Source organism: Heterocephalus glaber, unplaced genomic scaffold, assembly GCF_053883595.1.
Source record: "Heterocephalus glaber isolate CG9 unplaced genomic scaffold, H.glaber_assembly_v1.0 deba00001454, whole genome shotgun sequence".
Taxonomy (NCBI): domain Eukaryota; kingdom Metazoa; phylum Chordata; class Mammalia; order Rodentia; family Bathyergidae; genus Heterocephalus; species Heterocephalus glaber.
In genome coordinates, this window is record NW_028258303.1 from 9,629,796 (window position 1) to 9,645,187 (window position 15,392).

At 38.6% G+C, this 15,392-nt stretch overlaps 1 protein-coding gene across 3 annotated transcripts in view; it reads left to right on the forward strand.

The window, feature by feature from the left end:
• Positions 1 to 12,793: 12,793 nt before the first annotated feature.
• The window catches only part of Snca (synuclein alpha), a 125,244-nt gene continuing 122,645 nt past the window's right edge, over positions 12,794 to 15,392 (forward strand). Inside the window, exons 1-3 of one of the 3 annotated variants that reach the window (XM_004848077.4) lie at positions 12,794 to 13,257; positions 13,541 to 13,582; positions 14,623 to 14,768. In XM_004848077.4, the coding sequence (XP_004848134.1) occupies positions 14,648 to 14,768 (121 nt within the window). In that variant the 5' untranslated portion in view covers positions 12,794 to 13,257; positions 13,541 to 13,582; positions 14,623 to 14,647. Of the gene's footprint in view, positions 13,358 to 13,540; positions 13,583 to 14,622; positions 14,769 to 15,392 lie in introns of those variants that run through there. The other 2 variants (XM_087215771.1, NM_001310293.1) reach the window with 2 other exon arrangements.

The window sequence follows — 15,392 nt, forward strand, 5'->3', positions numbered from 1 at the left end:
TACTCATAATAACCAATATGCAAGCATTAATCCAGGAAATAAACCAAAAACATCATCAACAACAAAAAATAGAAATGAGAAGACACTTAAACAAAATGCAAACCCAGACTTCCAGATCACCAAAAGCAAATCCAGGAAGCAACAAGATGAAACAATCTGGAAGTCAACCACCTGGACTGCCTGAACTGGTAACAAGGGAGGTAACGAAACAAATGAAAGAGGCTCTGGAAAAAATGAAATTGGAAACAATTTCCCAGATAACAACAGAGATGGTGACCATAATGAAAGATATGATTAATAGCTCTAGAACAGATACAAGTTAAAAAAAAAAAAGAGGAGCTGAGGAAAATGATTGAATCCATGAATATACAGCATAGGAAAGAATTGGAAAATGTTAAACACATCCAATAAGATATCCAAGAAATTTAAAATTCCATTGAAAGTTTCCACAGCAGAATAAATGAATGTGAGGACAAAATTTTAGATGTAGAAGACAGGATGGTGATTAGTGAACATGAAAAATAATATATCTTAAAAACTAACAAGAGACCGTGAGAAATCAATCCAACAGCTCCAGATGATGCAAAAAAGAATAATATAAGATTTATTGAAGTCAATGAAGGAGCAGCAGATAGCACAAATGATATAAATAAACTTTTCACAGAAGTAATTGCAGAAAACTTCCCAAACAGGGGAAAAGAATTTGACATAAAGATAAGGGAGGCATATAGAATTCCAACTATCCATGACCAAAAAAAGTATTCTACATCTAGGCATATAATAGTCAAAATCCCAGAAATCCAACAGAAAAACAAAGTATTAATAGCAGTTAAAGAAAAGAAACAAATCACATACAAAGGAAAAACCATTAGAATCACACCAGACTTCTCAACACAAACTCTCAAGTGAAGGAGCACTTGGAGTAAAATATTTCAGCCCTAAAAGAAAACAACCTCTAACCCAGATTGATGCATCTTGCAAAACTATCTTTCAAAATCAATGTAGAAATAAGATACAAAGAATACCTGAGGAACATCATGAATACCAAACTGGCACTCCAAAAAATTCTAAACAATATCCTAGGAAAAGGCAATGAGGGTCATAACTCCATGAAGCCCAACAGAATGAACCCATGAGGCAAGGTGAGAAATTAAATGCAAAGGGAGAAAATAAATCCAACAACAGAAAAATATCATGACAAGGATAAGTCAATACATATCAGTTATAGCCATCAATGTTAATAGTCTCAATTCACCAATCAAAAGAAATAGGCTTCCAGAATGGATCAAGAAGCAAGACCCAAAAACTCTACTCTGAAAATGACAGCACTCTGAAAAAAATGATTGAAGAGGATATCAGAAAATGGAAAGACATCCCTTTCTCCTGGGTAGGAAGAACCAATATAGTGAAAATGGCCATACTTCCAAAACTGCTATATAAATTTAATGCAATCCCAATTGAAATTCCAACACCATATTTTACAGAACTAGAGGAAACAATCCAAAAATTAATTTGGAACCAGAAGTGAGCTAGAATAGCAAAGGCAATTCTAGGCAACAAAGGTAGGGCAGGGAGCATCACAATCTCCAACATGAAACTATACTACAAAGCTACTGTGATAAAAACAGCATGGTACTGGCAAAGAAACAGACCTGAGAATCAGTAGAACAGATTAGAAGGTGCAGAAATAACTCCAAACATACTGAGTCACCTCATCTTTAAGAGAGGAGCCAAAACCCCTCACTGGAGGGAAGATAGTCTCTTTAATAAATGGTGCTAGACAAATTGTGTTTCAACTTGCCAAAGATTAAAACTAGACCTATATGTCTCACCATGCATTAAACTAAAATTGAAATGGATCAAAGATCTAAATATTAAAACAAAAACACTAAACAGGTTGGAAGATATGTTAGGTAGAACTCTTAAAGACATTGGCGTAGGCAAAGATTTCATGAATAAAACCTCAGTCACATGTGGACTAGCATGAAGAATCAACAAGTGGGATCTCTTCTTATTAAAAGCCTTCTGCACAGCAAGTGAAACTGCCAACAGAGTGAAGAGACAGCCCAGAATGTGGTAAAAAATTTCTACCAGGTGTTCCTTGGACAAAGGTCTATTATCTAGAATATATAAAGAACTCCAAAAAATCAGATGGAAAGTAAATGGAGTTGTTCTCCTTCCTACTTACCAATATCTACAGTGAGGTTTTTTAAAAAAATATAAATCAGGTTGATTGCCTTAACTAAAAAAGAACCTATTTTTGTGCATCATTTATTAATCACGCCACATAAGCATTTATTTTTAGTACATTTTAGTTTTTCATAAAATTGCTAATGCCAAAGCTTTGTATTAAAAAAAAATAATAAAATAAAAAATATAAATCAGTTTTTCTGGTTTTCCTTTTTATGTTTATATTATGTGAATGTATTTGAATATATATTTTTTTCTTATATATGTCCTTAAAGATGTATCTGGGAGACACCTAGCTAGAGCTTTTATAGGAATTAGAGATTTAGATATGTAAACAAATATATTTCTATAGTGTAAATCCTAATAAGTAAAATAAGAATTTAAAACTTTATTTTTCAATCTTTCTCAGGTGTTTAATAGCCATAACTACAAGTCTCTTTATGGTAAATCCAGTCATTTGTGAAGGACCCTAGTTAGCAAGACAAACTCCATACTGCTGCTTGACCCACCTGCCTGTCCTTTAGATGAACTCAGAAGGAGGAAGCTTAGAAACCTCCTCCCCTTAAAAGGTCTCTTTAGAAATAACAATTAATTAACTATTGTTATACAAATGTTCTAACAGCAGGACGTTCCACTTCTGTACCTTTTGCTTGCTTTACTAGTTCTATCTCATAGTGGGGCCTAGAAACTGTTGGCCTCAAAGGTGTATAAAACATGTTTGTTTCCCACCAGTCAGGGCTTGAGTCTGATGCTTGGCTTGGGTCCCAGCCAGTAATAAGCTCCGGTGTAGATTTAATATCAGTCTCTGGTTGGTTCTGTCTCACTGGGTCTAACAATTTGGAATTTCTTCTTATCCTGATCTAAACATACACAACAAAAACAACTCTTTGTTTAGCATTTTCATGAGTAAATTTAATGGGAATTTGAACACAAATAGACTTAGCAAAGAACCTATGAGGCTCAGAGAAAGATAATTGTTTAATATGGAGAACCCATTTTGAGATACACTTATTAATGATATTTAGTTGCATAAAAAATTATTACATTGAGTATATACACAAGTTGTGAAGACAGAGACAGGTTCAATTCAACTAGTGTTATATAAGATAGAAATAAAAATAGACTAAAAATAGACTGTTGATTAATTATATGATACAATGTTACATTTTATAGTAAAAAATGATTTAACAAACATTTCTGTATTTATTGATTAGATGTTTTGAGACTAAAGTATTTATACATAATTACTAAAAAATAATTTGCTCTGAATAATTTTCTTTTCTATATCTCTTAATAACATGAATTTGAAGATTTTGGAAAATAAAAAGTTTTAAAACAGTAATGATGTGTTTTCATATAGTGTTGAAGAAAATTTCTTAACTGTTACCTCACTTAAATTAGTTAAACAGGAAAATTATTAGATCCTGGATATTTTTGATATTATAAGAAACATCTCTATTCATTAATTTGTTGTGTTACTCTATACAAACATTATAATTTCAGTTCAAAACAATAGACAAACCATTACACATTCCCCCAACATCTTTTTTATCCATTTACTTTCTGCTTTTCTGGACACAAACACTGTAGGTATGTCTTATCGATCTTCGCATTCTCCACTCACCTCGGATGTTAAAGGTTGAATCCACCTCTGAATTGGATTTCATTCTGAAGCCTTTCAGAACCACTGGCCCAAAGAATCTGGTAAAACTTGGAATAGAATTTGATGTGTGTTTTTATTTTTCTCCCTTGACAAATCAACGTAATTAATGCAGAATTCTGTCACAGCCCTTTTAAAAACCAGGCTTAAGGATGTAAAAATATTGATAGAAATAGAAAATGTTACATTCTGTCACTTACTGTAGTTCTGGAGGTGGCTGATAGGAACTGCTGTTAAGTGATGCATTTTTAACTCACACATGTGGAAAAGCAAAAGATGTGCAACAGATATTTAATTAGTGATCCTAATCAATGTTCCCTGAATTCTCTCACTCCATGTTTCTATAACTTCCATCCCTGGTTGGAAACACTTAACTTAGCAGAGTAAGAACAAGTTGTTGATGAACCATCAGACAGCTCAGGAGTGTGCTGACAGAAGGAGAGCTCATTGAAGGCTGGGAATAAGGTTGAGAAGTACTATAATGAAAAGCAGTGTTTCCTAGGGAACCTCAAAATATGGGGCTAAATATTAATAACAGCTACTCAAATGAGAGATTCCACTGTGCCTGGCTCTTTCCCAAGAACCACATCATTTATTCCTTACAACAATCACACAGGACAAGTAAAACATCATTTCCACTTGATGGCTGAGAAAGCTGGCGATTGGAGAGGTTAGATTGCTTGCTCTGAGTCACTGTAGATTCCTCATTTAACTTGTACTTATGCCTCTGTTCTCAGAAGCCTTCTTTGCTCACTAGAGTTAAGTGCATTGGAGGGGATTATCAATATTTTTGCTTGAAATTTTGGACCCTAAAATATTTACATTTCTTTTCTATCTGGCTTTCAGGTCTCTCTTTTTTTTTTTTCTTGATGGTTCTAGAGATTGAACCCAGAACCTTCACACTGAGCTATTACTGGTAACCTTTTTCTATTTTGAAACAGGGTCTTGCTAAGCCACTAAATTATTCACACTAGGCTCAAATTTGTGATCCTTGTGCCTTAGACTGCCAGAGTGCTGGGATTACAGGCATGTCCCACCACACCAGCCTTAGCTTTAAGGTCTTTGACCTTGGAGTCTTGCATGTTTTCATACTTTTAAGACCACACAGATTCACATGGAATTTTTCTGAAGTCATGTTTATAGTCCTTTTTCTTTGATTAGTATTATTGTTCATATAATAACACAGAAACAGTATGAAGTTGTTCATGGACTTTAATTACAGGGACTGCTTTGAACACTGAACCTCTTCCTCGTTGCTGTTCATATTTATTTAGAGTAACCCTATTGATCTGTCTCAAGCTTTGCAAAATCATACAAAATGCCATCCTAAAATTATGCTTTAGGCTTTCTTTCCTGTACCCACTGTGAGATTATAGATAAAGCCTATGTAGATCACATGAACTTCTGGCTTTCATATAATTTCAGATAATAAGGGAAAGTGCAGACAGAAGATAAGATGTAGGTGGTCCAAAATTCAACATTAAATTACCTGTCATACTCATAACAAATGTGCAATATTAACCAAAGATAAAGATTATATTTTCCCCACTTAAACACATTAGAGCAATTCTTTCTCTTTCTTTAATCACTTTGTCCTGAGCATCTTCCTTGTTTTCAAATCATCCCACTCTGCTGTCTCCTATAGCACAAGCTTGCCTCACAGCATAACTGAAAATTCAGTTGCTTTACAAAGAAAACAAAGGAAGTATGGGTTAAGCATTCACTTCATAGGATGTTAATCTACAGCTAAATTACTGGATTAATTACAGATAAAACAATCCTATTAAGGCATGGTACAATATTTAGATTTAATTTATCAAAGGAAAGAATCAAACATTTTCATGGTAGTTCTTTGCAAAATGTGCACATCAATAATGTTTTTCACTCTTCTACATTCTTTACTTCAATTTTAAAGTTACTTTCAATTACTTTCCATTTTAAAGTTAAATTGAGAGAGGCTCATGTTTTACTCAGGGCTGCATTGTCACCCATGATGCAAGAGAAAGAAAATGACTTTATTAATTTTTAGTTGCTTTTGTCCTTGAGTAGCTCTAGCTTCTTAGGAGACAGAGCTACAAGATTACAGGTAGAAGATAAGCATTACCATTGCTGATATTATCTATAATTAAAAGTTCATTGGATGCTTAACATATTCAAGGCACTTCGAGGAATAAGAAGGGTAAACCAGAATTATAACTATAATTCAAAATGGTAAAATTTTTACAAATTTCTCTTTTATTTCTTTCTTTCTTCTTTTTTCCCCCCCATTAAGTTTGTTACATTTTAGATATAAAATACAGTTACATTCATCACTGGGATCTTGTACCATTACATGAATATCTTGGTTCTTATTTTTTTTCCCCTTCCCTTGTCCTCCCTTCACCCCCTCCACCCTTCCCTACATGCAAAGACTTTGTTTCCATTTTTTTCCTATTCTCATATTTTTTCTTTTCCCTTCTTTCCTTTCTCCTACCTCTCCCACTTCCCCTGCTCCTTTAGACCTTTACTTCCTATTACATAATATCAATTATACATTTTTAAAGTTACAATATCAAGATCTAGGAGACATTACCACAGATCTTACAGCATTTAAAAGGATATAGAAAGCATATTACAAAAATCTGTTTTAAAATAAATTTGACAACTTCTAAGAAGTACCTTGGAAGACAAATTAATTAAACTAACTCTGGAGGAAATATAAAATTTGAATGGCATCAATTTTAAAAAGTACATTCCTAGCTTGAAAACCTACCTATGTGATAACAACAGGTTTGTATACATTTTAACTGATAAATTATATCAAACATTTAAAGCAGAAAAAAAAGGAACACTTCTCCCCTCATTTTAGGAAATCAACATTGTGCTAATCCTAAAACTGGGTAAAGATAATAGAAGGAAAAAGTATGAACATAGATAGAAATTTGTTTAACAAAACAAACTGTAAGAAGTCAGATCTGGCAGGATGTAGAAAGTGGTTTTATTATAGGGATGGCAGTGTTGGTTCAGCATTGGAAGATGCACCCCTAGAAGTCATCATTTTAACAGAGGAAAAGAAAAAGCCATATGATTCTGTCAGTAGTTGGAGAAAAAGTATTGAACTAAATTCTACAGCTGTTCATGGTAAAAGCTATCAGGAGACTAGAAGTAGAACAGAAACTTCTCACCAGATTAAAGACATATACTCCATACTTCCAGCAAAAATGCTTTATATGAATGGAGAAGATACAATGCTTTCTCCCTAAGGCAGGGAACAAGGACAAATATGCCTACTCTTTATCTGTCCATTAAACTTTGAAACCTAGTCCCCACCAAAATAGTCTGGCAATAAAATGACACAATTAGGATAGGATTAGCAAGGTAGAAGCAAAGTCTTTATATGTAGATGAAATGATCATCTACAGAGAAAATACTAAGAAATCTCTAGGAACCCCTAGAACTTGTATTTGAATTTAGCAGGATTAAAAAACACAAGGTATATATAAAAATTCAGGTGTATGTATACTTGCTGTAAATGAAGAATTGGATGTTGAACTTTAAAAGTTATGTAGAAGTACAAAGGACCTAGAAAAGTAAAAAGGAAAAGAATAAAAAACAGTGTTGGAAGACATTTACTACCTAATTTTAAGACTTCCTCTAAAGCTACAGTAATCAAGGCAGTGTTGGTGTAAGGAAAGACATATAGATCATTGGAATAAAAGAGAACCTAGAGATAGAATCACACATGTATGGCCCACTGAGTTTTGAAAGATTATTTAACATTAACATTTTATAGAATATAAACTCAATTCAAGAGCCAAGGAAAAGATAGTGTTTTCAGCAAATGGCACTAGAACACCTGGTATCTGTATATAAAAAATTAACCTCAACCCTTTATTTCCATGCATAAAAATAACTTGAAAGGATCTGTGAGCATAAATATGAAAGACTAAAACTATAAAACTTTAAGAAGAAATTGTAAGGGAAAATGTTTATGAATTTAGGGAAGGCAAGAACTTCCTAGGATACAAAAACCATGACATATAAAAGAAAAAAATTGATAAATGAGATTCCATCAAAATTTAGAACTTTAAATGACATTGTTAAAATGAAAAGTAGTCCTTAAACAGACCATATTTACAATGCATATAACCTATGACCAGAATATATAAACAACTCTTACAGCTCATTAATAGACAACCCAATTAAAAAATAGACACAAGAAGATGATAAATAGCCAGAACAGCACAAGGTGTGCAACTCTAGAATCAGAAAAATGCTAATCAGTACAATAACAAGATTGAATTATACACTCATTAGGGAGATGAAGTTAAAAGTTTTTAAAGCCTTGTCATGACTTTTTCTTTTTGTTGGATTTTCCTCTTTTGTGTTTAATTTGTCATGCCCAATGGATTCATTCTGCTGGGCTTCCTGGGGTTGTGATCCTTTGTTGTCTTTTCATAGAATATTATCTAAATAATTTTGGAGTGCTGTTTTGGTATTCATGAAGTTCCAGAGGTGCTCTTTATCATGAAAGTATCTTATTTCTCCATCAATTTTGAAAGATAGTTTTGCAGGTTACATCAATCTGGGTTGGAGGCTGTTTTCCTTTAGGGCTTGCACTCTAAGCTCTTCTCCCGTTGAGGGTTTACATTGAGAAGGCTTCTGTGATTCTGATGGGCTTTTCTTTGTATGTGATTTGTTTCTTTTCTCTCACTGCTTGTAGAATTTTGTTCATCTCCTGGTTTTCTGGAATCCTAACTATTATATGCCTATGTGTAGATTTTTTTGATTAAGGCTATTTGGAGTCCTATATGCCTCACTTATCTGTGTGCCAAGTTCTTTTCCCTTGTTTGGGAAGTGTTCTTCCATCACTTCTGTGAAAAGTTTTTTTTATGTCATCTGCACTCTCTCCTGTTCTTCATTGATTCCAATCAGTCTTATGTTATTCTTCTTTGCATCATCTGGCAGCTGCTGGATTGATTTCTTGTGGTCCCTTACAATTTTAAAGCAAATTTTCTTTTCCTGGTCACTAATCGCAATCTTATCTTCTATATCTGAAATTTTGTCCTCACATTGGTTCATTCTGCTGCGCAGACTTTCAGTGGAGTTTTTAATCTCCTGGAAATCTGTTTGCATCTGTTTTATGGATTCCATTTGTTTCCTATGTTAGGATTCCATCATGTTCCTCAGATCCTCTATTTTTTTAATCTGTGTCCACTCTAGATTTATTAATCATGTTTTGCATTATGAGCACAATCTTTGCTGTTATCTGAGAAATTATTTCTGATTTCATTTTTTCCAGATCCTCTTTTGTTGCCAGTTCAGGTAGTCCAGGCTGTTGAGTGTCAGGTTGTTCCATCTCCTTTCCCTTTGGGGTTGCTGTAGGGGATCTGGAAGTCTGTTTCTGAGTCTTGCTTATGTGTCTTCCCATTTCCACGGCGGGGGGGCAGGTTTTGCTGCTGGCTCCCGCACAGCTCACCTCCTCTGCCCTAGGAGTGGTGGAATCCTTCCTTTCTTCTTTTTGGGGAAGGGGAGAGGGAGAAAGTGAATGGAATAAATAATTTTCCCTTAGTGAGAAGTACTGATACAGAAAAAAATGAAGTTTCAATAATGAATGAATTGTTTTGTAAGAACATAAATTCTTGATTTCCATTGTCATCTTCAAATTCAAAGCCTATTTGTAAAACAGCTGGATCCCACCCTCTCCCTTTCCACTCTATACTACCCCCAATCTGTGAGGCTTTGAAGAGTAACCACCAATTCCAGAGAAGACTTTGCCTTTTGGAAGAGTTACTGTTAGATTACAGCTCTGTCTTTTAAGAGCAAAGTGATGGCAGCCTTCAAGATACTCTGTCTGTAGAAATTGCATAAAATTTAACTTACCCCCTGCTTCTGATTAAATGACACAGTACATTAATGTTTTGTGAAACATAAAGACCATATACAGTGGACCCTTGAGTTATAACTAACCTCACATATGAACAAATTGGGTTACCACTGGAATTTTAGTTTTAACTTACAACCAAAGTTTTGAGTTATGATTTCCTTTCCTGTGTGAGGTTGGGAAATCCTGGGCCAGTATCTCTCTAAGGAAACTGAGGTCTGTCTGGAAGAAAGTGTGGCCTGAAATTATACAGCAGAGAGACTTTGAAGGTTGTGTAGAGGAGCTAAGCTTTCACTGACCCTGTGGTTGATGACACTGACACTATAGCACAGTCTATAGGCTTGCAGGTAGATGGTGATGTGGTGATGTTGAGGAACTGGCAGAGGAACACTCAGGAATTGTCTACAGAGAAACTTCAGCAACTTCTGGCTGAGCAACAGAGAATGGAAGCTGAGGAGCTTTCTGAGTAGGAGAGAGTCAACAATCAGTGCAGCAAACTTCTTCTTCTGAAATAAAGGAAATCCTGAAAAAAAGGAAAGACATACAAACATCTGTAGAAAAGACCCACCCAGTTAGAGAAAAAGCCAATCACTGCATTCACTTGCTTAATGACAGTGTCATGTCATACTACAGAACAGTGTCAAAGAAAAGTCAGAAACAGACAACTTTAGACCAGTTTTTAGTTCTGAAAAGGTTGAGACCTAGTAAGCCAGAAGCAGGTCCCAGTGGGCTGCAAACTCTCTCAAGGAGGGAAAGGACACCAGAGAGCTGGATTCTCGGTGTTCTTACAGAAGGGGACTCTCCTTCCAAACAAGAACCATCTTCCATTTCATCCTCCCTTCTTGTAAGCCAAAGATGTCAACTTGAATGGTGAGTATATAATTAAATTATTGTTTCTGGTAAACTAGGCACATTTTATAACATTTGGTGAATGCACTAGGAAAATTATTGGTGTTTTTGGCAAATTATGCACATTATACAACCCTTTTTTATTATGAAAAGTTAGTTAAGGGGTGCTCTGGAAGGTTCAGAATGTATTATGAGTATTTCCATTATTTCTTACAGGAAAAATAGTCTTGAGATATACAACCAACTTGAGTTACAATCAGTCTGGTAAATGAATTGAGCTCATAAGTCAAGGGTCCACTGTAAAGGTGTGGAATTATACTGTTGTAAGAATCATAACCATTCTCATATAATTCTCTCTGGTCTGATAATTAGACCTGACATGCCTGTCATTTTATTTCATCCTTTGACTTGAAGTACCAGACCTTGAGGAAGTCAATGTTAAAATATAAATATGTCAGATGAAATGATATATTAAATAATGGTCATCATATTCTATCAAGGTGCATGGCTGTGAGGGGTCACAGTGGTTAAGAGTATTATTGGCACAATGAAAAGAAATGATAAAAACCAGTAAGAGAAACAAACTATTGATTTATGCAATAACATGGATGAACCTGACACATATGCTGGGTAAAAGAATTCAGAAAGATAGGAAACAGTTTATGTTATATGATCCCAATTTTAAGAAATTCTAAGTTGCAAGAATGTGCACAACTAAGAAGGGTACAAGGGAGTTTTCTGGGGTGATGGAAATGGTCTAAGTCTTCAAAATGGCAGGTGCTACCCCACTGTACAGATTTTGCAAAACTGACTTGAAAGGACATATAAGATCTGAGCATCTCACTGTAGAAACTATATCTAAGATATCATCCAATACTACTGTAGGTACTTTTAATAGTTCTTATATTGTACGAATATGTACTAAATGTTCACAGATGAAAAAATATAGGTAAAACTTAGAATTTAATAGTAATTTACTGGGAATGAGTGGGCATATAGTTGAGCCTCGATTAACCACGCACTGAAAAGTTGTGGAAGTTGGGTGCTACCCTGTGTGAGTCCTTTATTCTTTCTATTTTTGTACGTGTTGCCGTATTTTCTGTAATGCTGAACTGAAGTGACAGGGTCATCGAGGTTCACTTTCAGAGTTACAAAAGTGAAAACTGGGAACAGAAGAACATGTTCAGTTCAAAGCCAGACAGCAAAACGCCCCCAAGCCCAACCTCTTCTCCCTTATCCCAAGAAAACGAAATCTGAGGTGCTGCATTAGGCAAAAGCTGATTTTATAAAAGGAAACGCAAGACAGCAAGGATGTGTTTAAGTAGCGCGCGCGCGCGCGCACACACACACACACACACACACAAACACACACATCTTGTGTGTTTTGTATATAATCTGTTTCTTGTAGCCTTGTGGTTTCAGATGGTTGCATTATAGACTTTCACGCCTTTTTACTCAAATTTCAGAGCCTAAATACTCAGAATACAAGGATCAGAGAAAGTATATTTCTTACAAAATAAAAAAAATTACAATACTTCAAGAACTTATTTTCCCTTCCAGGGTTCAACTCATGTTTAGAATCCAGGCAAAGCACGCAAAGGCGTTTTGTGGAGGGAGGAGCTTGGATTTCCTTCCTGGTGGAGTCCAGGAGCAGCTGTTTTCCACTTAGCTCTGACAGAAATGAGCGTGTATTAAGGGATAAAAAGACGTCTCCCAGCTCGCGCGTGTCTTGTGTCTCTGTTCGTGCTGAGCAGGGCGCGGGAGGGCGGGGGCTGCCAGCTCCGAGCGCGCGTGAATGAATCAGAAGCCAGAAAGGCGAGGGGGTGCGAATCTGCTTTTCACGGGGGCTGAAGAAGAAATTGGATAGGAGGGTCCTGGAGGATAAATCGTGCCCCACTGAGCTCCTACACCAAGTCTTTGGGTCTAGAAAGTCAGTCTTATTTAGAGAGCGAAAAGCTTTATGCTTGTTTGTTTTCGACGGCTGGGGAATATTTATTCCTTGCTCTAGAGATGGGAAAAAAATCAGATTCTGGCAAACGCTGATTGGTGGAAAGGAAAAAGGTGATGCAGGGTGGGAAGAGGATTTGCACCCCCTCTCCCGACCTGTAGCTCTCGCTTGGTTGTCCTCTCGCCACCCGCCGGTCCCTTCCGAGCTCACAGGAGACGAAGAGCTTGCGAACATCCCCAGGGGGTTCGAACAAAAGCGACCCGTAACGCTGTGCCCGAGGCCCGGGGAACGTGCTCCAGTGCTCATACCGTCCCAGCTGCCCACCAAAGGCGCTCACTGCCTTAGGTCCCCGGCCCTCCTCCAGGTTCCCTTGGGTGGACTCTGACCGCGGCGGGGCGGGGGGTCCCCTAGGATCCGGGGAAAACGCGGAGACAGGGAGCGGGGGTGGGAAGAGGGAGCCACAGCAGCTCAGAGCCAACGACCCGGATCGCCCAGGACCCAGCTGGAGCCACATGCCCCTACCCGCCCCATGCCGAAAGGCGACTACAGTCAGAGGCGCAACCTGCTACCCCACCGCATCCCCACCCCGTCCCCACCCCTTCCCCGCGCCGCGGCAGGCGCGCAGGAGAGGCGGAGAGAGGCGCTGACAAATCCGCTGTGGGGGCGGGAGACGAGGGAAGGAGGAGGCCCGGGACTGCGAGGGCTGCGCGAGGCAGGGGCAGCGACAGCGGCGACGCGGAGGGAGAGGTGCGCGCGGGCTCGGGGCGCCCTCGCGATGCAGCCCCCGTCCCCACGCGGGGTCCTCCTGCGGTCTCGGGCGGGCGCGGGAGCGGCGACCCGACGACAGGTCCTGGTTTGTCGCCCACGCCCCAGCCTCAGCTCGGGCTGACGCTGACGGCAGCCGCCCCTGGGGACGGTCCCCCTCCCGGTGCCGCCTCCGCCCTTCCTGCGCGCTCCTTGCCCCCCTCCACCCATTGGAATATTTGGAAATTGTTTAATTTTTTTTTTTTTTTTTTTTTTTTTTTTTAAGGAGTTGGAGGAACCGGAGTTCTGGAGACACAGAGGCACACAGGTGAGTGCCTGGAGATCTGAGCGGGCCCTGCGAGAGGATCGCCGTGCCCCGGAGGGCTGGGTGCAGCGAGGACCCGGGGCTCGGGGTCCCTCACGGCAGGCGCGGGTCCCTTGCTTGGCTGGAGCAAAGTAAATTGGACTGGCTGTCCTCCAGTCTCTCCTCTTCTCTCTAAAAGCTGAGAGGTCAGACGGCATCTCCGGAGTAAGCCTTTTCTAGCGGAAACGCTAGAATGCTGGATGGAATGTGAACTTTAATTTCTCTGTTAATTACTCCTCTGCAGGCCGCTTTCTTGGTTCTGTGTAAAGTGAGGAACGAATAATTAAATGAAGCGCAGGGAAGGCACGCCAACAGGTGCTGAGGGGTTAACAAGCGTGGGGCGCAGGGCCAGCTACTGAGGTGCAGCTGAGGTTGACCCCTCACCCCCAGCCGTTGGTCTGGAGCCTGCCCGCGGGTGTAGACAGCGCCAGCTCGGTGTAGGTGTATATAGCTGTGTAGAGTGGATATTTGCCTAATTGAACAAGAGTCTTTGGGGTAGCTGTCGGCCTGAGCCACAGCCAGAACCACAGCCAGAGCGACCAGGACTCTTCTCTCCCCTCTCTGGGATCCACCAGGAAGCGCCTTTCTGGGGTTCATTTTAAGGAAGCCCCGCCCTGGCACCCAGGTCCCTGTCTTTTTTGTGTTTTTTCTTCCAAACGTGCTTCTAACTTTACTGTCACCTTTCAGACCCCCAGAAGTTGAAAGAGAGGCCCATCTTTTCATGCAACTGCACTTCTGAAATGCAGCAAGAACAGTTCGCTAATGAATCATCCTAATCCGTGTTTGGGTGGCTAGACTTTCACTGGCCAAGATGGATGGGAATTGTTACATTTTTAATGCAAAAGCTAAAAAGGGCTGCTGTGTCCAGTGGTTGAAATCAGGGTACACTTAATCTCATAGTCTTAGAGGTTCTCTGGATATTTTAGCTTGCTTTTTACCTGGGTGTTTTAATCTTGTTTTCTTTTACCCAAATGTTCTCATTTGAAGTGTTCTGTGTTCTCCAGTGTGGTGTAAAGGTGATCATTAGCCATGGATGTATTCATGAAAGGACTTTCAAAGGCCAAGGAGGGAGTTGTGGCTGCTGCTGAGAAAACCAAGCAGGGTGTGGCAGAAGCAGCGGGGAAGACGAAAGAGGGTGTTCTCTATGTAGGTAGGTAACCCGAGTGTCACTTGGTATTTACTCATGATTGGCAGGTTGGATGATTGATGTTCTAAATGCTGATATTTCTCCATCGATTCATGTCTCCATCATCACTTGCCAAGAGGATGGGATGAGTTATAGGTGTGTGTAGGTAGAAGAATATGAATGTGTACATTTTAGCTAATAGTAAAAAATGGGGACAATCTTATATTTTTCCAGATTATTTCATTTTGGTACAATGTTTAGGACTTTTCATTTCTTTTTTTTAATGAATATTGCTGTGCATCAGTGACTATATTTTGGAAGATAGTTTTTGAAACTCAAAATCTTTTAAAGAATAATCAAGAATATTCTTTAGCTCAAGATCATTCATGGGATTTTGATTTCTTTTATCAGGAATAATATTTGCTACTCTGAATGTATTCTGGTTTTAAAATTGAGAGTTTGGTATGGTCCCCTGGTGTGTAAAGAGAAACCTACCTTGGCCCTGAAATGGTAAGGATGGATTAGTCTTTGGTAGAGTTATTCTTTCCCATCACTTATTCATGGGGAACCCTGGGGACTAAGTGTTCAAGAAAGGGCTTGAGGTTGCTATTACTAATATGTCAGAAATGTTTCCATAGTTCATTTATC